The following is a 20,459-nucleotide window of genomic DNA, read 5'->3' as shown; positions in this document are numbered from 1 at the left end:
GAGAGAGAGAGAGAGAGAGAGAGAGAGAGAGAGAGAGAGAGAGAGAGAGAGAGAGAGAGAATGCATGCGTGCATACATGGTGTGTATAAGAGAAATGGAAATGAAAGAGAAAGTAGTTCGATCGCTCTTGAAGCGCTCGAAAAAGTGCCTTCAAAACACGCTCGCCGCGGATGGGACCTAATTTAAGGACAGCAAGTTGGATCGAGACTAGGACGCTTCTCTAGTTTGTAAGTTTCGTAAACACTGTACTAAAGTATAATAAATTAATGCTAATTAAAAAAAGGATACATTCGATTCAGGATTTTACAGCCTTGGTTCCATTAATGGATATTATTTTCATAATGAGTTGTAAATAAATAAAGTACCCAAAACATTACTAAATTGATTATATAAAATGACAATGTCTATTTGTATAGTATACTAAACCATATGAAAACAAAAATATGGCTACGATTGTTACATTAGGGTTTCGATAAATGAAGCTTGAAATATATTTTTTCCTTAACAGCCTTATATTCCACTTTCGATCGATACATAAATTAAATTACGTGATTTCCGATGAAGAGCGTAGCAGGACATATATCCATTCGTGGAAAATAATTTATATCCTGCGAAGTGATCTTCAGGGCGGAGATACATTTTTTTTAAAGGAGCTACGACGATCGCAATTGCAGATGCGTTTGCAAATCTCATACACGCATACATATATACACATACTCGTTTAATACGATTGGTAACGATCGTAATTATAGGTACTGTCGATAATGTATAAGATGAAATTTCAGTGGTCATGTTTGAAAGTGACATCTTAAAAGAAACTGCAACAATTTTGTTCGTAACTTTTACTTATATCCAGGTGTGTTCGTTTTGCTTTAGATATTTTTATAAATTTAGGTAGCAATTGCAGATATAAACGCATAGGAATTGAGGACGATCATAGTGAAAAATATGTCTATAATAAGGTAGTAGCAATCTTCAAGGAAACTTGTTAACATCTGTTATTCGACGGTAAGTTCCGCTTTAATTATATTTGCCAATGAATTATCGACCAAGTAAGAAACCTGCAAGCGTAAACACAAATTCGATCTCTCCACAGAGTGTTGAATGAAAGAGAAAACGAAAAAGGAAAGAAATAGTATCCCACAGCTCCGAGAGAACAACGCATCGGTGGCATTTTTACCGATGGTTTATTGGCCAACGGTACGAAGCACTCGATCAAGAAGACGCAAAGAGGCCCGTCCATAAAGGAACGCGTGTAGAGCAGGGTGTTCCAACTCTCAATCTCTTTCCTCAGTGTGTCCTCGAAGGAAACGAATGCTCTATCACTTAAGACATCGTTCAAAGTAAAATGAGCCAACATAGCCACCTCTCATTGCTTTTGCTACATTTTGCTCAAACGCTCTCCTATTATTTTGCAGAACCTCTGCTGCATCTTTATTCAATGGATCTTCTGGATTTGGCTCCTAAACAAACGATAAATATTTTTTTCTTGCAATCCAAATTGTTTTATAATATGTATATTTTGTTATCTGTATGTTTAATACAATATGTCGTTACATACCAGAAACAGATACTGTAGTCCATACACGATAGAATTAATTGTAAGAACTGGTTTCCAATCTTCTCTTAAGATATTGAGACACACATTGCCATCTAAGTCGATATTAGGATGATAAACTTGTGTCTCACACTTCACTTTAGGTGGTTCGTGTGGATAATTTGGTCCAACTTTAAAACTGAAAACAAACCTGCCACCTCTATAAAATCCCTGAAAAATTGGAAAATCAGTTTTTCTTTCATGGATAAATAATGCTGCGTGCAAAATGTCTTACCTCATCTGGACAAATGATTAATTTAAAACTGAGAAGATCATCTGGATCAGGAAATTCTGTCCCACATGTTTTTGGAAGATTAAGCTCGTTTATATCTAAGCAAGTACAAGAGGAATATATAAAAATCTTGTTTTAAGATCAATTTATCAAGGTCATCCTAAGGTCAGATCTTTATTTTAACTTAACAATATGTTTTTGCACTTAATTTTATAAACTTATAAATAGATTCAACGATATTGCATTACATATAAATAATACTTGACAGCTTTTCCTTCTTTAAAGAATATAATTAAATAAAATTTAGTTAACGTTAATACATTTGATAATAATTATTTTTCTATTAGTTTATAATAAAATTGTTTTTCAACTGATTCTTGCTTCCTGCTACTATACATTGAAACAAGTCGATAAAATAGCTATTTAAGTTGTGATGCTAATAGTATCTAAGTGAGATAACAATTCTTAGATATTACACATATGTTTACATACAACAAAATAGGTTAAGAAAATAAGTATAAAACTTTGTACGCATAATAAAAGTGACGAAAACATTAGTTACGTGAAGAAGTACTGTAAAATTTGAAGGATGAAATTTTTAGGAAATTTTCAAAGAAATTCTTCGAAATCGCTACGTCTAATTTTTGGTGGGTTAAGGAAGGTGAATAATTGGCAATGACCAAAAAGAAATTGGTAGGAATATAACGAAAGGTCATCGATAAAACCTTTTGTGATTCTCAGTTGTGCTGCGGATGCCTTCTTTTGAGTGCCAGGTTTCGGCGACTCGCCATCCTTTTTCGCCTGTTTTAACGAGAATAATTTGATCATGATAAAGTGACAGTGCCCGGCGTGGAAGGCATAAAAAAGTCTCTTATTCCTTGATCGGCCACGCGCGCGGACTACGATGCTGATGCTGATGCACCCAACAAAACTCTTTTTGACAATGGAAACTACCGTGAATTTACGGCTGATCTCACGTGGACGGACCGCAACTCACTTCTGTTAACGTCACGGAATTTAACTTCTATCATTTCACACTTATCTTACTAGTATTACTTTGAACAAATAATTGTTCATTGAAATTCTTTCGAAGAGAGACGATCGTCTTTGTAACGATATAAGTAACAATTAAACTACAATTCCGTTTTTCACTTAATTCAGCTTTTCAACTATAAGGTTTTTGTATAAAACATACTGGTATACTATCATAAGTGAAAATCAGCCATTACTACTGTCATATGGTCATAGGTACAATTGCGTATAATGCAATATGCAATATGCAATGTACACGACGTGTACTAGATGCGATGTAAATCAGTAAATGTAACGGGTGTCTTCAAGTAGGTATCTTACATAAAATGTTGCAAACCGATTTCTCGCCAGATGCTGTTAGTAATAACTAATAGCGAAAAAATTCTTTTTTCATATTTTCAAGTACACCTTGGAGAAGAATTAATTAAATGTACATAATAATCAGAAACATTGAATGTGAAGCTTTGAACTTATATTACGACAAGTGAGACAAATATTTCATACATATTTCCAGTCTTTCAAATATGATTGGATAACACTTATAATGACTCAAGATTCCACCAATCGTAATTTCTGGCGTATATTAGAGAATTTTAGTCAAGAAGTGAAAATATCTCCTGCTGATATCGTCCGATATACGAACAATTGTTTGATGTTGCAAAAGAAAATATATAAACACTATAGGTGGTTCAATGTTCGCTTCAAGCTAGCGTGAGGTTTTGGTTTAAGACGTCAATGGCTTGCATTCATTGTGCATGTTGCTTGTAACGATTATAAAGTAACAAAATAGCTTTCGTGGCTCGTATATTTGCTCAAGTTTGACAGTAAACGCGGACACGATGGCTGGAACAAGGGACGAGATTTTGGCTGATTTTCAGGTGATCCATCGAATCTTTGATTATACGTTAATTTCAAATACAAATAACATTTTAGGTTATGATTTATGTGCATTAGTGACATTGACAATAGTTGAAATCTATGAAAGTAATACGACATTTTCTGATTGTTTTGTCTTAAAACTGTCAAAATTTCAATGATACCATCGAATATATAAGAACATCCAAATAACATTTTATGAACCTTTGTAAGAAAGATTATAAAGTTACAGATACCAAAGAAATTTGACATAGTTTTATTATCAATTATTTGTAATTATTATTCAGTATTTATTTTATTCCGCTGTCATGTAGTATGTTTTGCACATACTTTCATAATGGCTATTTAAAAGTAATGTATATAAATGCGTTTGTTTATTTTAGGCATGTACTGGAATCGATGATGTCGCAGATGCCATCAAATACTTAGAGGCATCAAATTGGGAGTTATTGGTAAATTTACATATAATTTCGTTTGTATATCTCATATAAAAACAATATGATATCAAAGAATACTCTACTATATTATGTAGGCAGCAGTAAATCAAGCCATACCTCGTGGTACACAACAACTACCTTCCGAAATGAGTCCAGATATAGAAATGATAGAAGAAATTGAAAGAATGCCTCATTCCTCTTCGTCAATGTCTCAAACTGTTCACGAGTCAAAGAGTAATTTAAAAATGGATGTAGTAGAAAATTCAAAACCAGGAACAAGTAAACCTAAAAATTGTGCAAAAGGAAGAACGCTCACATTCCGCATTAATTATCTTAATAATCTTTATACAATAAATTTATCCGAGTTTTCTTCTTTGAGTAAGTAACAAGCATCCCTTTCTGGGATATTTGTTAATGATAAAATAAGTATGCTTTAAACATACGAAATATGTTCTTTCTAGGGGATCTCAAACAACTTATATGGGAACAAACACATGTCCCACCTTGCCAACAGCGTTTTCATGGATGGACAAAAGGATTAGAATCACCTTCTACATCATTACATACGTTAGATTTGCCAAAAGATTACACTATATCTATGTCTTCTCGAGCGGAAGATCCCGATATAACAACCGATAAGTAAGTATATTTATGAGAAAATATTTAAATATTTTATTCTTGAATGTACTATATTTATGTTATTATTTATATTACTTTTTACTGCAAGTTTGGCAGATCATATGAAACAAACGTACACCTTAAATATCAAAGATGAAATACGCAAGAAAACGTATAATTTAAAGTATTCTGGAACGAATACAATCTTGGATGTAAAGTCAGGTATTTACACATTAATAGATGTTCCTATTCGAAATCAACAGTGGAAAGGTTGGCCAAGTTCGGTGAAAAATGATAGCATTATGCTAGCACAAAGTGGAATTTCTTTTCCAGAACATGATCTTTCTGTTACTGAACTTCCTATGAAACAGGAAAAGAAGGTACCATCTATAATATCGTAGATGTATACGACAATCGAGTAATGTTCATATATTTTTAGGATGTTATAGACCTAGTTGGAAGCGATAGTTCTGAAAATGAAGGAGATGATGTAGAAGATTCAGAATCGTTTAACGTCGATGATGATATTTTCATAGATTTCAAATCTACTAAAATTCAGCGTCTCAGTAAGTGAATTTAATTATCACTAAATAATATAATAAAAGAATTTATTAGTTTCTACGATAAGTCGAATATTTGGTGTCATATAAATAGTACAAAATAAATTTCATTGTAGTGCCAGAAAACATGATAGATGAGACAATGGGTACATTACATTTTGCAGAAGAATTTGAAAAACGGTATGGACAAGCACATCCAGAATTTTTTACTGGCAAATTTAAAGATGCTGTTAAAGAATCGTGTTTAAAACCTGCAAAAGAGGTTTGTGACTAATAGAATTAGTAACAATATTAAACAGTACCTTGTATAAGATGTTATAAGTTGGATTTATTACAGAGAAAATTGTTGGCTGTATATTTACATCATGATAATAGTGTATTAGCAAATGTATTTTGCACACAATTGTTGGGCTCTGAAACAGTACTACAAGTTCTATCTGCAAATTTCATTGTATGGGGTTGGGATATTACCTATGAGTCTAATAAGCAGAGGTATACGATGTTACGAAAGAAGTAGTTTTTATTTAGCGGTACGATATGCGTTTACCATAAATTACTTTTAATTTCCAGGTTTCTTTTGAGCGTTAAGCAAACGCTAGGATCGGTTGCTGCATTAGCTATGAAAAATATAGATGTTGATACATTGCCTGTTCTTGTAGTCATAATGAGAACTAGATCTAATACAGAAATATTTACAACAGTTCATGGTAATGTGGGAGTAAATGAACTATTAACTAACCTTATTCATGCTGTTGAAGTATTCCAGGTAAAAAAAAAATTAAAATTGATGGTAACTTACAAAATTAATACATGATTTCGTATCGTATATTACAGGAACAGAGACGCGCTGACATTGGAGTTGAAGAAGAAAGACAAGCTAGAGAAAGAGTTAAGCAAGAACAAGATAGGGCATATCAAGAAAGTTTAGCTGCGGATAGGTTAGTTAAAAATAATAAATTAATATAATTATTTTTTTAAATAATAATATGTTAATAAAAGATATTTGCATTATATAATATATTAGAGCGAAAGAAAAAGCAAAAGAGCAAAAGAAAGTGGAAGAAGAATTAGAAAAGCGAAAAAAATTGGAGGCGGAAAATGAAAGGTTGGCTGAAGAAGCAAAAAAAGAAGCCCATAGGCAAGCCATAGAATCAAGTTTGCCTCCTGAACCACAACAGGGAGCGGGCGATGGGGTACTGAAAGTAAGAGTACGACTTCCAGCTGGGGAATTTCTGGAGCGTAGATTTCAATCCGACACTCCGTTACAAACGCTTCTTAATTTTCTCATCGTGGAAGGTTATCCTACGGAAGAATACAAGGTCCTATGTAGTTGGCCTCGAAGGGATGTAAGTAGATGATGTAAGCATTTGAGTTCTTATTATATAGATATTCCTTTGTACTATTTATTTTATCAGATTAAATATAAAGACCGAATTTTTTCTATTTTACACTGCCAATTTCTAATAATAGATTTGAATAAGTTATTTAAAGCGAAAATTTACTCAAAGATACTTTCATATGTATTCTAGTTAACATCCATGGATTCAAAACTCACTCTCATGGATCTGAAATTCTGTCCTCAAGAAACAGTAATTTTAGAAGAACGATAAGTAATTTGTTGTAATTAAATTAAAATGTAGGAATTAAGGATCGCAATATTCTGAAAGTGTTATTTATTTAACAAGTTTCGAATAGTTGTCAGTTAATATGAGTTCTGTTTATTATGCAACTACATTTTTATGCTGTATTTTTTCGTACTATTAATTCGTACGACAAATGTAGTTTTATATTATGAAAAAAAGTCTTTTCCATGCATGTACATTGTATATTTTAATTTCCTAATAATAAATTAAATTTTGAGAAACCTCAAACAAAAGCTGTCTTTTGTTTGTTGTTACCATGATTGCAATAACTATCTAAAGGTATATCGAATGAGAGCTTAATTTGTAAAAGATATAAATGGAACTCGTAATAAAAAAATATATTTTAAATAATAGCAAATCTTTCTAAGAATTTTTATTATAAATACAAAGATGCAGCAAAAACAATATCACGTTTTATAAGTTTAATTGCTTCGCTAAACTTATTTTCTAAATCCGTGTTTCCAATGTTCTTTGCTGCTTGACATAATTGTCTAAGAACTTCTTCTAGCCGACGCATACATCGTATAATTGAACCTAGAATAAATAAAATAAAATTAAACTAAACTAAATTAAATTAAGTTTACTACGCAAGAATGAAATATAAAGTCATAAATAATAATAATAATCTGATAAAAGGAATTAAAATCTGCAATATACCTTCAAATATATCTGTCATTTTACAAATTTGTAAGAAGCTAGCACCTTTACTCCAAGCATATACAACATCCATCAAAAACGGTTTAAATCTTTCCACGTATGCATCTTCATCTAATTCTAAACTAGCTTCTGTAGATACTTTCGCTATTCTCCGGGCCAAATCTTGCATTTGTCTGAGTGGACCACCTAATTCTTCGGTGCTTTTAGGCATTTCGTTTGACTTGTCATCGCAAACGAAACAACTAATTAATGCTATCATTTGCGGCACGCTCAACGCATTAAACAATCCATTAAAAATCATTTCTGTCATTAATAATTCATCGGCACCGTTGAGTTCGCAGGCGACTCGACCTTTTAATTCTATAACATCTGACGCTGTGCAATAGGCCAGTCTTCGTAATACTCGTTTCCTACATTTTAATTCATCCATTTGAAGTATCGATTTAGCTTTTTTTAATTCTAATTTAGCTTGCTTTAGCTGATTGGCTAAGTCATCTTTGTGTAAAAATTGTTCATATAATGTGTTTACATTGGGATCCTGTATCCGAGTAAAATGAAATTATTCTATTTCATTATTATTGTATGAATATTAAAAATGAATGAAAAATAGCATGTCTTTTACTACCTTATGCAAAGGGTGAGCATATAATCTTTCTTCTAATATTTCGATTTTCTTAACAATATCTTTAAATGATTCATCTTCGATTCGCATGTCTGTAATAGGATTCAATAACGGTGGTCCATCTGGAAATCTTTTCTTTACTTCTTGTATCGTTTTTAGCACACTCTTTCTATTATCGGATGGTCTCAGATCTTTTGGGTAGTACAATCTAAGAGAACTAATTTGTGAAATTAATGTATGTAAAACAGGGACTACTTCCATGTCACCTTCCTCCCCTTCGCGACAGGGTATCGGACATCCGTCGCTAGACTCTTTAGAAATATGAAGTAAAACATCGATGATTATAGCAGTATTTTCTTTCGTTGGATTTTTAGGATTCTTTTTCTTAAAATTTACAATAATACCCCAATCAAACATTTCGTTCTCATTTTTCACCTAAAATCATTATTCAAATAGAGTAAACAATGGTTTCACGTGTAAGTAGCATATATGTAAATACATACTTTCACTAGCCTTCCAGGTTGTAAGAATGGAAGTAAATATTCTGGTTTCGTCAAAAAGGATCGAAATTCAGTACAAAGACGGTCAAGTTGCTCACGTATGCCATGGTAAGATGATATTTGATTATATTTATCAATATCCACTGCATTATATGCCGTCTGCAATTCCTTAACCTCTGTAATAATTTATAAAAATAATCATTTTATACGAAATCGTAACATTTAATCGTTGAATAAACAATTTACTTACTGTTATATAAATCAGGGATAGAGGCTTGATTTTGGAATTGATAAAAACTCCTTTCAAGCATGTACTCTGGATTAATTTCTTCGACTCTCAAAAGATTTAAAACCATATTGTAAGTTAAATGAAAAGCTGAATTAATAGGGTCTGGTTTCCCCTGTACAATTGCTTTACCAATTACCGGACTAACTTGTTCATCAATCATTAATATTACTATTCCTTTTTCGTCTAAGCCTCTTCTACCCGCTCGACCCGACATTTGTATGTACTCTCCAGACGTAAGCCAACGAAAATCTTTACCATCAAATTTTCGCGATGCCGTAAATAAAACTGTTCGTGCTGGCATATTTAATCCCATTGCAAAAGTTTCAGTTGCAAAGAGCGCTTTTATTAACCCTTCGCCAAACAATATCTCTACAGTTTCCTTCAGAATAGGTAAGAGTCCACCATGATGAATTCCTATTCCACGTCTTAAAAGTGGTAATACGTTTTCAACCTGTGGTAAACGTCTGTCTTCCTCGCTAAGAACATCCATAGCATTATTGAAAACTTCGTCCACTAACTTTTTTTCTTCTATCGTATTCAAATCTAATTTTGCCATTTGCATCGCGTAAACTTCGCAGTCCTTTTTTGAAAAACTGAATATAATTACAGGCGCAAAATTTCTCTCCATGATCATTTTGACCATTTTGAAAATATTTGTTTGCCCAGAATTCGATGCACGCATTCCTCCTTTACGACCTTTCGTGTCTCCTTTAGCTGCATCGCCGTGTTGCAAGCAAGCCATTGCTCTGTTGAAATTTTCTTCTTTAAATTGTCCTGTTTCATCTACAACCTATGCATTGATAAACAAATGTAAGCTTTTTATTTTGCAATAAATTATTACTTTATTATGTTCTACTAACCAAGTGAATTCCATCACCACCAACAGGGAATATGTAATGTTGCAAAGGAGTTGGTCTGTAGTCTGTATAAACTACATGACACGGTTGTTTATGTAAATGTGCAACCCATTCTACAAATTGTCGTGCATTAGGTATAGTAGCAGAGAGAAATACATAATGCACATTGTCCGGTAATAATATTAACGTTTCCTCCCATACAACGCCTCTTTCTTTGTCCCGCATATAATGAATTTCATCGAAAATTACCCAGCCAACTTCTCGCATTACCTGAACGTTACATACGCTATTGTTATTAATGCGATAACAAATATTTATATACGAATATAATGTAAAATTTAAAAACAACCTCTGATCCTCTGTAAAGCATATTTCTTAAAATTTCAGTGGTCATGATAAGCACACTAGCCGTTGGATTAATTGTAACATCTCCAGTTACTAAGCCGACATCCTTGAATTCCTCGAAAAACTCTCTGTATTTTTGATTGCTTAAAGCTTTAATAGGAGTTGTATATATTACTCGTTGCTTGTCTCTTAAGGAACACGCTATAGCATACCTATAGTATACAAAATTAGTACAAAGTACACTCAAAAACTTTTCATTTTCTATTATAATACATACTCAGCGACAACAGTTTTACCAGCCGATGTATGTGCAGAAACTAGAACAGACTGATTGTTTTCTATACATAATATCGCTTCCTTCTGAAATGGATCTAGTACAAATTTATATTCCTTAGCTGATTTGCTTTGTTTACTTTCCAGTGGTACATATTCATAATCTGGTGGAACTGCAACTTCATGCGTGCATGATTCAATTGTCTCTATAGTATGTATTTTAATACGTGGAGTTAACTCTTCTATGCTATATACGATAACATATAAACGATTAAGGGATAAATTTACATTAAATGCCATAAAACTACTTTTGGTAAAGACATGTATCATCGCATCTTACTTTATATCTTCCAAGACTGGATCTGGCCGTAACTTTTTGGAAATTAATTCGCTAGCATCTCTTTCCAACTCCCGTTTCGTTCCACTTTCTGTATCAGCTTTTCTGTATATTCATTATCTTTCATTAGTGAAGAACATGTTTGAAATTAATTTGTGAGGTTATAAAAACAACAGATGCTTACTTCTCGGTCGGTGATGTATTTAAATCTTGTTGCCTCACCGAAGACGGAATTACTTCTATTACATCTTCTGTTTCTTCGAAAACATCGAATAAGTCCTCGGAAAAAGTAGCCATTGCAAGGGTAAATAATATTTACAAATAACCAAAAAGTCCACACCACACGTGTGAAGTCTCTCACTTGTACCAGCAACTTTTCGACATTTTGTATCGATTATCGAATATATCGAAAAGATATTCAAGTAGTTGCAGGTATGTAATTGCTTTCTAAACTGGGGAAATATTAGGTTGTCCAGAAAGTTCGTGCCAATTTTTAAGAAAACTTCAAAGACACATTTGAATTGTAATATACATTTATTTATATGTATATTTATTGAATTACATAGGTACTATTTTGTTCCACAACCCGCAATCGGAGAAACAACAATGACGAATGCGACAATCAAATTATTGTTGCAATTAACTAGGATTAGTGTGCATTGAACGATTAATAAACAATCATGTATAATGCTTAATATTTGTTTCATTTATGAACAAATCTCTTTTTCGATGTATTCATCATATTTTCTAGCTCTGTCAAGCTCAATACTCGACATGATATGTTGACAAATATTGTAACATAATTATTTCTGCTAATTTATCTAGATAATCCCCAACTGTGGTAGAGGGAACACGACGGAAAGCTTTCGATGATCCAATCGAGTATACGTGACGACAAAACAGGACTTTCAGTTTCTTTCGGGCGTCCGCGAGAACAACATCGCGAATGTAACGGTCGCGCTTGTGCGCGCGTGAAAGTTTTCGTCGCGTCGTCGTCGTCGTCGTTGTCGTCGTCGTCGTCTCACTAACGCTCTTCGTTCATGCTGTCAATTCGCAACAAGGAAAGAACGAAAGAGACCATAGGTATTTAATCACGAGTTAAGCATACATCATTTGAAATCTAATACGAATAAACGCAATCTTAAGATATTCAATTTAAACCGGCGACTGACTTACAACAGAACAGTGTAATGTAACGCGAGCATTCGCTTAGTTTGGCGGACTAGCAAGCGACGAACCGAGCCGTTCTTGCGCTCTTGCGTGCTCCACTGGTCTGTCGGTTTTTTGACGAACCTCTTTGATCGTCTACTTTTCACAGAACTGAGTAGGAAGCATTGAGAGAGAATTCAGCCGAGAGTTCGAAGCGAGCATTCGTGATTCCAAAAAGGACCTTGTAATGTAACGTTGGTGGCGAACCGTAAAATTCGTGCCGAGCAGTTACATTACAACGTTCTGTTGCAAGTCAGTCGCCGGCTTTATAGATCAATTTAATTCTTTCCTACGAGAATACATAATTCTTTGTTTAGCTTGAAATTGGTCTCATCCTGTTGGTAGAGAGTTCAATGTAACATATTTTTTCTAGAAAAAGAAAGTACAGAACCAAATAATATAATTACATGAATTAGGAATAAACCGATTATTTAACGAGAGAAGAAGTTAAGAAGCGAGTGTATCGTGCGACCCTATCGTGCAGTGACAAGGGTTGCGAAACGCAGCGAAGAGATACGCATGTAGAGTCGAAGCACGAGGATATAAGAACAAGAGATGATCAATGATCCACGAAAAATCAGAGTCCGCGGTGAGGGTTTTAAAGCGGGTGCGATTATTAGAACATATAGAGTCGTCCAAGGTGTACACTGTACAATGTATTATACATTGGGACTTTGGAAGGAGAATGTTGAAAGTAAATGGAGGCGCCATATAATTTAGTTTTATAATCATTTTTGTTGATTCTTACTTAAAAATAACGGTTAGTTCTTGTCTTCTGAACTCTCGAGCAGTGAAATGTTCACTGTTATTATACATATTAATTTGAAAAACTTTGACGCGAACAATTTTCTACTTTCGATAGAGGAGTTTAGAATGACAGTTACTGGAATAATGACAGAAGTTGTGTCATCCATATACAACATAATGTCTTCGGATATTGACTCGTATGTTGAATATCGAGGCACGTAGATATGTACATATTTACAGGTACGATCCAACGAACTGACGTAATCCACGACTGGTTGCCGATGAGTGTGTAGTTATGTACTATGCAGGCAGTCTTATTGCCACGAAGCAATTGTTATTTTTGTACTTTCTCCAGAGGAAAAGAAAAGCTTATACTGCACCCTGGATATTTAGTCGATCGCGTGTAGTTTATACATATATTAGGTTGTCGCAAAAGTTTCTTTCGCTTTATTAATAAGTAATACATGCACAATAGTTTATGTTTTATGTTACATTACTGAATTGTGCACGATTCATTTTGCTCCATTACTGTTACAACATAGATATATATGAAATTAGATGGTCTATTTATATAAACACGACCAAATAAAATAATTGAGTGCAACTCGCGAAAGAAACTTTCGGGACAACCTAATACATATGTACCTGTTCACCCGTACGATGTATGAATTTGCATGCATGAAAGTTGCGCCTCGCCTGGGGCTATTATGACTTTCTTGTGCCTCCAAAAGAAAATTCCTGCCGGTATCGTATATCGTGTGTATCTCTGCCCCACATATCGACGACCTCAAAATTGGGGACTTTTTCTTTCTTCTCGATATCCGCTCGTATACGATACAGCACCGATAAATCCAATTTTGATACTGTTTCAGAATTAAAGGACAAAGCTGAAAGCGCGTTACAGATCGAATCGAAATTCTGATCGGCGATAAAATCTTTAGACGTAGTCGACGTGTGAAAAAGTGGAAGGAGGACGACGAGAAAGAGGGAAGAAGGTCTGGCCGACCAAAAATTATTCATGGCACTTCCGACGCCGTGAAAGTGATCTCGAGGATCCTTTTTCGACAATCTTATTAGACATCCGTGGCCGTGGCGACAACTTTGGTTGATCGGCATCCGGTATCCGGCACTTATTTTCAAACGACGGGCGACTCGTTTTCATGGAACGGCCCTGAATGAGCGCGAGTGAAAGTTCTCGAGCCAAATATTTTTCGCGACTTCGTTTCGTGGACCGTTCGTATTCGTACGATCTTCCTATAAGATAAATTTCTACGCGCTGTGCGCGCCTATCTTTTCTTTTTATAATAATTTACTCTCTCACGGTATATAACGAGACGAACAGTTGTTTCGGTTCAGTTCCCTCTATGTATCGTAGATAGTCGAATCAAAGCGAAAAGTAGCGAAATGGTTATCGTCGTTTCTTAAATTTTTGTTACGAGAGAAAGTGCCCTCATCGAACGGTTCTAACGCTAAATTCTCGATATTGAGAACGTTGGTAATAAATTGTTACGTAAATTTAAAATGGTGCCAGAAAGATAGATTACAGAAAAATGATTGATTCTGCTTGTTTGCCTTTTTAGCATACGAATTATTCGATTCGTTAAATTAATTTCTACTGTTTCGATACAAAAACATTTCGTTTACGCAATGTGTCTTCTATGTAACCACGTATCCGCGTAATATCGAGCTTCTGGCTCGAGTTGCATTCTTCTCTGAGCACAGGACTTTTGTAACGTCAACGACATTCCAGGGTGTACCGTGTAATACGCGAACATTGAGGAGTGGGCTGTAGCGACGTGAAAGTGGCCGTCTGGAAGTGGCGGAATGCGGAGTGTTGAGCGCTACGCTGAGCCGCGGCGTGCACGCTGATCCATGATACTAGTTAATTGGAGTATCACATTTACTTGTAACTCGCCAAGTAAACAGACTACTTTGGCAGATCCTATCGTGCCCGATCACCTCTTGTCTTGGATGTTCATCAATTTTGATACGATTATCTTAGGTATACTTCTCGATATTCAGGCTATATTCGACTGGATCTTAATTTTTACGCGCAGTATGCATCAGCGTACTGACATGTTACTCTTCACGCAACGGAATTTTTTAATTATAACTAAATTTGTCACCATAAACGTCTCGACGATCAAGCGTAGGTGTAGCGCCTTTACCCGTTAAACCGACGCGCGACGTGTAAGTTTGCAAAAAATTATTTCCAATTTACACAATCATCTGCTCGGATTTAGTTCAAGAATACTTTGCGCGTACTTAATCTCCATCCCGTGGTAAGATAACATCGACGACTACTTTAAGAACCGTTAATACAGAAAATGTATAACATTACCCTACATTCTTGTCAGTCTGCAAAGAATGTCCTGGATAACGTAATACTCGTTTCGCGTTGTCCAATTTGTTACGTGAACAAGACGAATGTGAAAGCGACCTTGAAACATGGATCATCCACCGCATCGATACTAAACTACTCGCCAGATAAAATATATCTGGGAAACGTTTCTAGCCGATACATCGGACGACCGTGATGCGGAACATTTCAATTAAGGAACACGCATAGAATCGATTAGATCACCATTACCTTTTTCCGTGATAAGTCTTATTTCCAGCAGCGCCGTTGTATCGAGAAGGCAAAGAGGGATGGCGAGATGTCGGCGGGAATCGAGGAATTCGAGAATGAAAGCGTGCGGCATTTAGTCTGCGGCTGACCACTTTAAAAGAGTATGCAGCGTTGGTTACTAGCTCTGGACGAACCTGCATCTAACCCATGCGGTAACACCGCCATCAATCACCAATCGTCAAGGTACGAATATTTAAGGTCCGATCTAAATCGAACTGAATAATTTTACGGATAGTGCTAGATCTGCGTTAGTTACCAACTGCTCTGTTACTAGTAGTAACTTACTACCAATCGTTAACTCTGTATTTATTCAACATCTCCGAAGAGTTGTCAAACTTAAATGTATCGTACATATATATGTACATACAGGGTGTCCCAAAAGTCGGGGAGGAGCCGGAAATGGGGGGTAGCTGAGACGATTCTGAACAACAATTTCCTTTGCAAAAATGTCGGATGGGGCTTCGTTAAGGAGATATTAAGAGAAAACCCCGACCAATCAGAGCGCGCGTAGACCGTTGGAGCGGCCGCGGTAGCGAAGGCTACGCGCTGGCGGCCGCGCTTGTACGCGAACAAGTGACTCGACGTGCATCGAAGGACATTGACGCTGCCGCCTAGCGCGTAGCCTTCGCTACCGCGGCCACTCGAACGGTCTACGCGCGCTCTGATTGGTCGGGGTTTTCTCTTAATATCTCCTTAACGAAGCCCCATCCGACATTTTTGCAAAGGAAATTGTTGTTCAGAATCGTCTCAGCTACCCCCCATTTCCGGCTCCTCCCCGACTTTTGGGACACCCTGTATATGGTGATCCGCTCGCTAGTGGACACACTGGACGACTTTGTGACGGTCAATATAGGAATATGGGTATAATTAATGAGTCTTTTTAATAAGTTTGAATTCTACGTTTATTCAAACGGCTCGAAAGGACACGTTTACTGTTCAAGGAACGGACGAGAACTAAACTGAAAACTCAGGCCTACAAGGAAGAGAAATCTAGCGTCCACTTAAAGAAAGAAAATTCTGCCTGCGCTCTGTTTATTACTCTGGCCTTCGACGACAAACAGTCAAGGGTCTTCAGACCTGATGGTGCCAGTCCGATACTTTAAATTACAGAGAAAAGGACAGTGTCTCTTAACGGTAGATTCATTTTTGTTGAAGTCGAATTATATGTTTATAATTCAACAGTCGACTATTGTTGCGGTTATCCATTGTGTCTACTACCGAGCGGATCACCCTGTACTATACGTATCGATCGACCATTGAATTTCAATACAAATATCGTGTCTCATCGTATTCGCTAATTGTAAGCAATCTTGTTAATTAAAAGATGAAAGATAGAGCCACGGTCGTAAAAGCCGCTAGAAATTGAGTGTTAAACGCTTCAAGGTAACTCGCTAGTTATCCAGCTGTTTCGTTTGACATATTGCAACATCGGTTCTCGGTAACGGCCGCAGCGTGTGGAAAGAGCACGGCGCTCACCACAATCGGTTAAATATTAAATTATATCGTATTTAGTAGAATAATAATCGAAGTAGTTACCGCGTGTCGCGCTGTTCGATATTTGTACAACAGCGATCGATATGATCGCATCAGGATGATATCAGGCTATGCTGGAACGCGAGAAATTTTGTTTCAGTGGCACGATCTCAACAACGGCCTTGACAGTTTCAGCTGGGAACCAGAACAGCTCCGACAACGATGGTGTAAAGTTTGCTTTGCGTCTACCGAACGAGCGATACATTTGCAATCCCGATAGTCTCTATGCCGTACCGAGAACAGACTTGCACGAGGTAGAATGGTAAATGGGCTTTCTCGCCAACGGACCGTAAAATTAAATGCGGACGCGAGTTATGCACGTGTACTTTTTAGATGAAACGAACTTACACTGTCGGCTACATTTGTCGTTAACTTTCACAGTACGTAAATTACCAAACAACTTATGCAACATGTTCGAGTTTCGAAAAGAATCGATGGCAAAGAATAGAAAATAGAATATCGTACGTAAACGTATGAAGATATTCGCGTAAAGGGTACTCTGATTAATTTGAGCAGTTGATCGGGTATCGGTATGGCCTAACCATGTTCAAATCGTACAGGATAGAGCCTGACTCGATAGACGCCGAGGTCTCGAGGTTCGTAGCCGGCTCTTCGACGACAACGACAACGACCACGACGACGCGAAATAATCCGAGAAGATGCTACCGAACCTCGACCAGTTCTGGCTATTCCAGCCATTCTCCGCCATTGTCCGCTGGTTCTTACTCTTGCTATGCGTCGGCAGTCCCTCGCCAAGGTCAAGGCATTTTTCGAGCTCTGCCTATAACAATGAAAGACCAGTTCGGCGGTGGACTTGCCGTAATTCACGAGAGCGAGTCGATTCCACGTCCTATATGGCCATCTGCGTTTCCTAGCCCTCGCGAGCTTTATCAGAGCGACGAGAATCCCGAATACGATGGTGAGCATTGACGTTTTTGTAAATAAAGAAGTGAACCGCGTAACTTATCCAGCCTGTTTAGTTTCGTTGTTAACCATAAATGCTAATTTTTTTTTTACGTTCTCCTATATTTCAACTTGGTTACCAACAAAAATAATCAGGATGGACGTTCGTTGTTCGGCTTGTAAATTTTCTCGGGGTCAACGATGAACGTCCTATCGTTACGATTATCATTAAAGCACGATTCGATGTTACAATTGACTTGTACCGATAGCTGTGTACGCGTGCTGCGGACGCGGTTGCGCGTACGCCTACTCGTACTGCGATTGGGATTATGAAAACTCTACAGGCATATCAGCGTCAGCGCGCGACGTCCTCCTTGAATTATCCCGAACACTGAACTCTGTGATAGAAGGCGAAACCGTTATGACGCCGGAGGAAATCCTGCATAACATCTCGCAAAAAGTTGCCCAAGGGATCGGCTTGAAAGGAGGGATTTACGAGTACGTTTATCGTAATTCGTCTCTCTTATCCGCCAAGACATCATTTGCAGGCGACAAAACCTCATCCTTGTTAAGCTGTAACAATAGAACCTTGTCGACGAAGATCAACCCGGTAAACTCGAAGCTTTACAGTAACATGAGGCAATTTTACGTCCACAACCCGGCGTGGTACACTTGCCTGAGCTCCTGCGAGCATACTCACGGATTTCTGTCGTCGTCGTCGTCGTCGTCGAAGGGTGGCGAACCAATCGGAATGAACAACGAGCCAGGAAAGAAATCAAGTCCTCCCGCGGTGTTCCTGGTGGACGATCACTGTCGAGAAACTACGCGGACGCTCCTATCGGAGTCGCAGATTCATCGAAACCTTTCCGGTTCTCGTGTTTGCAAATGCTCGAATCGTTCGAGTCATAGCATCGAACAACCACGAAACGCATATACAACCCATTGCGCTGCCCTCGATCCGAAAGAGACAATCGTAATTAACGACGAAACCATGCAGAATCGAAACAGACTCGTTCACAACGAATCGGAATACGCAACGGTGAGTTGAAGAAATACCTACAATCCAAGATAGAATGCTGAATGCTTCGTTTTTGTCAGTTACATTGCTTATTAGATTATTCGCTATTAGATTGAAATGATGCGTTAACGCGAATAACGATCTATGCAACATCGATATAGTCAAGCTATTAAGACTTAAGACCGATGTTTCAGCAGCTGGAATGCAGTGACGGTGGTTCATCCAGTGAAGGTATAATCGTTTCGTCCGGCAAAACTAACTGGGACCATCGCATACGAGGATTCGCCGGAGACTTAGACTTCACATTGGACGTTTCTCGTGCCGAACGGTTAGGCCGAACGATCGCAAAAGCGAAACGGAAGCGACAATGGTGCAGAGCTCTAACCGCATTTTTCGGACTAGTCTTCTTTGTTTTAAGTGTCGTCATTGTCTCGTTGTCCGTAACGAGAGGTCGTAAAGTATTTGGAAGCATGTGAGATCATTGATCCACGAGTTACATTGGAATTGGAACGATGCAACAACTGTTCGAACGTATGGCTTGGCTGCATAGTATACACGTCTGAGGCCACCGAAGCAACAATCATACTCGGAGCGAAAACTATCGCTTGTTTTAAAGTAACTTCCCTGACTGTAAATTTCAGAGAAGGCTCTACGAATTTCTATATTTATCTTGTATATTTACCTTTCGAATACTATAGATTAAATAGCGGGCTAGTGGTATAATATAACCAACTGATAGTCACCTAGCGGCTAGCGACGATGACTAATCAGTTTTTCTTTTTGCTCAGAGTATGATATAATCGTTCGATTAGAACGCTCTCGTAACGTTTATTACTGTAAAATTACTGACTGACACACTCTCGCTTTATGTATTTCTCAGTACCTTATACCGTTAAGTGAAATTGGCAGGATTCAAATCCTGTTAGCAATATGTGGCTGTGACCATGTTCTTATGTATAAATATTAATATACAAAATATACGCTGATAAAATCATGTCAAATATTGACTGCATGAAAATTACACGATTCCAACATTCGTATAAATAAAAGAAACAAATTTTTTAATCCTCTTCATAAAATTTAGTAAACTAACTAACAATAAGTAGTTTTATTTCGAATAGTGAGCTCTTGTAAAATTTTCTTTTAAAATGCTAGTAATTGTGTCATTAATAATTAAACAAATTTTACAAATTTTATATTGAATATGGAATAATATATTGTGAACGTAATTGATGATCTGCGCATGCTTACAGAAAAGTGAATAGGTCCTACGTATCGGTACGTAATACGTATACACCAGTATCAATACCAGCACCAGACCAGTTTACAAGTAGCAACCAGTAGTATACGCTGTAATAGTGATACCAAGTGGAATTTGGTTAACTGTCAAAATTATAGTAAACAACGATAAATTCAAATTTTAATTTTTTGCGATAACATTATTGAGATAGTTATTATTTTTTTCCCCTTAGCGGGGAAACAAAGAATCTGATATCAATATAAAGATTCGATCTACAACTGCTACGCTATTTGTTCTTGACTCGA

General features: G+C 36.7%; 5 protein-coding genes across 21 annotated transcripts in view; 3 read left to right on the top strand and 2 right to left on the bottom strand.

The window, feature by feature from the left end:
• LOC128890709 (importin-7) overlaps positions 1 to 298 on the top strand; it is a 5,479-nt gene extending 5,181 nt beyond the window's left edge. For all 3 annotated transcript variants that reach the window (XR_008460661.1, XM_054149450.1, XM_054149451.1), the window contains one exon: positions 1 to 298. This exon is cut by the window's left edge. The gene's annotated coding sequence lies outside the window, so the exon portion shown is untranslated.
• Positions 299 to 380: 82 nt separating this feature from the next.
• LOC128890723 (NEDD8-conjugating enzyme Ubc12) lies at positions 381 to 3,025 on the bottom strand. Its single transcript, XM_054149494.1, has 4 exons — positions 2,555 to 3,025; positions 1,833 to 1,927; positions 1,562 to 1,768; positions 381 to 1,463 (listed from the first exon to the last, which is right to left on the bottom strand). The coding sequence occupies exons 1-4, from the start codon at positions 2,655 to 2,657 to the stop codon at positions 1,323 to 1,325; spliced, it is 546 nt and encodes a 181-aa protein (XP_054005469.1). The 5' UTR covers positions 2,658 to 3,025; the 3' UTR covers positions 381 to 1,322.
• Positions 3,026 to 3,480: 455 nt separating this feature from the next.
• LOC128890714 (FAS-associated factor 1) lies at positions 3,481 to 7,084 on the top strand. Of its 3 annotated transcripts, XM_054149470.1 has the most exons (13): positions 3,482 to 3,739; positions 4,121 to 4,189; positions 4,270 to 4,552; positions 4,636 to 4,813; positions 4,902 to 5,014; positions 5,126 to 5,172; positions 5,232 to 5,358; positions 5,469 to 5,614; positions 5,690 to 5,844; positions 5,923 to 6,118; positions 6,187 to 6,290; positions 6,377 to 6,698; positions 6,882 to 7,084. In XM_054149470.1, the coding sequence occupies exons 1-13, from the start codon at positions 3,701 to 3,703 to the stop codon at positions 6,960 to 6,962; spliced, it is 1,860 nt and encodes a 619-aa protein (XP_054005445.1). In that variant the 5' UTR covers positions 3,482 to 3,700; the 3' UTR covers positions 6,963 to 7,084. The 3 variants fall into 3 exon arrangements, with proteins under 3 accessions (XP_054005444.1, XP_054005445.1, XP_054005443.1); XM_054149469.1 differs by having other exon boundaries at positions 3,481 to 3,739; positions 4,902 to 5,172; positions 6,377 to 6,711; XM_054149468.1 differs by having other exon boundaries at positions 3,483 to 3,739; positions 4,902 to 5,172.
• A 234-nt stretch (positions 7,085 to 7,318) lies between these two features.
• On the bottom strand, positions 7,319 to 11,266 carry LOC128890710 (exosome RNA helicase MTR4). The gene is made up of 10 exons (XM_054149453.1): positions 11,060 to 11,266; positions 10,879 to 10,980; positions 10,543 to 10,785; positions 10,270 to 10,477; positions 9,924 to 10,190; positions 9,025 to 9,853; positions 8,778 to 8,950; positions 8,278 to 8,709; positions 7,653 to 8,190; positions 7,319 to 7,529 (listed from the first exon to the last, which is right to left on the bottom strand). Exons 1-10 carry the CDS (start codon positions 11,170 to 11,172, stop codon positions 7,372 to 7,374), a joined length of 3,063 nt encoding a protein of 1,020 aa, XP_054005428.1. The 5' UTR covers positions 11,173 to 11,266; the 3' UTR covers positions 7,319 to 7,371.
• Positions 11,267 to 11,907: 641 nt separating this feature from the next.
• LOC128890715 (uncharacterized) lies at positions 11,908 to 19,908 on the top strand. Of its 13 annotated transcripts, none has more exons than XM_054149472.1 (8): positions 11,908 to 11,958; positions 13,704 to 13,826; positions 14,582 to 14,833; positions 15,453 to 15,643; positions 17,094 to 17,255; positions 17,554 to 17,912; positions 18,166 to 18,935; positions 19,109 to 19,908. In XM_054149472.1, exons 4-8 carry the CDS (start codon positions 15,564 to 15,566, stop codon positions 19,388 to 19,390), a joined length of 1,653 nt encoding a protein of 550 aa, XP_054005447.1. In that variant the 5' UTR covers positions 11,908 to 11,958; positions 13,704 to 13,826; positions 14,582 to 14,833; positions 15,453 to 15,563; the 3' UTR covers positions 19,391 to 19,908. The 13 variants fall into 13 exon arrangements, with proteins under 13 accessions (XP_054005447.1, XP_054005448.1, XP_054005449.1 ...); XM_054149473.1 differs by having other exon boundaries at positions 13,704 to 13,950; XM_054149474.1 differs by having other exon boundaries at positions 13,704 to 14,064.
• Positions 19,909 to 20,459: the final 551 nt, after the last annotated feature.

The sequence above is a fragment of the Hylaeus anthracinus genome, unplaced genomic scaffold, assembly GCF_026225885.1.
Source record: "Hylaeus anthracinus isolate JK02 unplaced genomic scaffold, UHH_iyHylAnth1.0_haploid 12001, whole genome shotgun sequence".
In the NCBI taxonomy this organism is placed as follows: domain Eukaryota; kingdom Metazoa; phylum Arthropoda; class Insecta; order Hymenoptera; family Colletidae; genus Hylaeus; species Hylaeus anthracinus.
This window is presented reverse-complemented; position numbering and strand designations above follow the sequence as displayed.

What these genes read in the sequence shown, in the direction of transcription:
- LOC128890715 (XM_054149478.1), top strand. Translation starts at nt 15,564, where the DNA reads ATGCAGCGTTGGTTACTAGCTCTGGACGAACCTGCATCTAACCCATGC. An exon ending in GACTTGCACGAGGTAGAATG is followed by an intron (nt 17,256 to 17,553) that starts GTAAATGGGCTT and finishes CAAATCGTACAG; the next exon opens with GATAGAGCCTGACTCGATAG. An exon ending in CGAGAATCCCGAATACGATG is followed by an intron (nt 17,913 to 18,165) that starts GTGAGCATTGAC and finishes TTGTACCGATAG; the next exon opens with CTGTGTACGCGTGCTGCGGA.
- LOC128890723 (XM_054149494.1), bottom strand. Translation starts at nt 2,657, where the DNA reads ATGATCAAATTATTCTCGTTAAAACAGGCGAAAAAGGATGGCGAGTCG. An exon ending in ACAACTGAGAATCACAAAAG is followed by an intron (nt 1,928 to 2,554) that starts GTTTTATCGATG and finishes GTACTTGCTTAG; the next exon opens with ATATAAACGAGCTTAATCTT. An exon ending in GACTACAGTATCTGTTTCTG is followed by an intron (nt 1,464 to 1,561) that starts GTATGTAACGAC and finishes TCGTTTGTTTAG; the next exon opens with GAGCCAAATCCAGAAGATCC.
- LOC128890710 (XM_054149453.1), bottom strand. Translation starts at nt 11,172, where the DNA reads ATGGCTACTTTTTCCGAGGACTTATTCGATGTTTTCGAAGAAACAGAA. An exon ending in CCAGTCTTGGAAGATATAAA is followed by an intron (nt 10,786 to 10,878) that starts GTAAGATGCGAT and finishes TATCGTATATAG; the next exon opens with CATAGAAGAGTTAACTCCAC. An exon ending in ATGCTCACCCTTTGCATAAG is followed by an intron (nt 8,191 to 8,277) that starts GTAGTAAAAGAC and finishes ACTCGGATACAG; the next exon opens with GATCCCAATGTAAACACATT.
- LOC128890714 (XM_054149468.1), top strand. Translation starts at nt 3,701, where the DNA reads ATGGCTGGAACAAGGGACGAGATTTTGGCTGATTTTCAG. An exon ending in CATCAAATTGGGAGTTATTG is followed by an intron (nt 4,190 to 4,269) that starts GTAAATTTACAT and finishes TATATTATGTAG; the next exon opens with GCAGCAGTAAATCAAGCCAT. An exon ending in CTATGAAACAGGAAAAGAAG is followed by an intron (nt 5,173 to 5,231) that starts GTACCATCTATA and finishes ATATATTTTTAG; the next exon opens with GATGTTATAGACCTAGTTGG.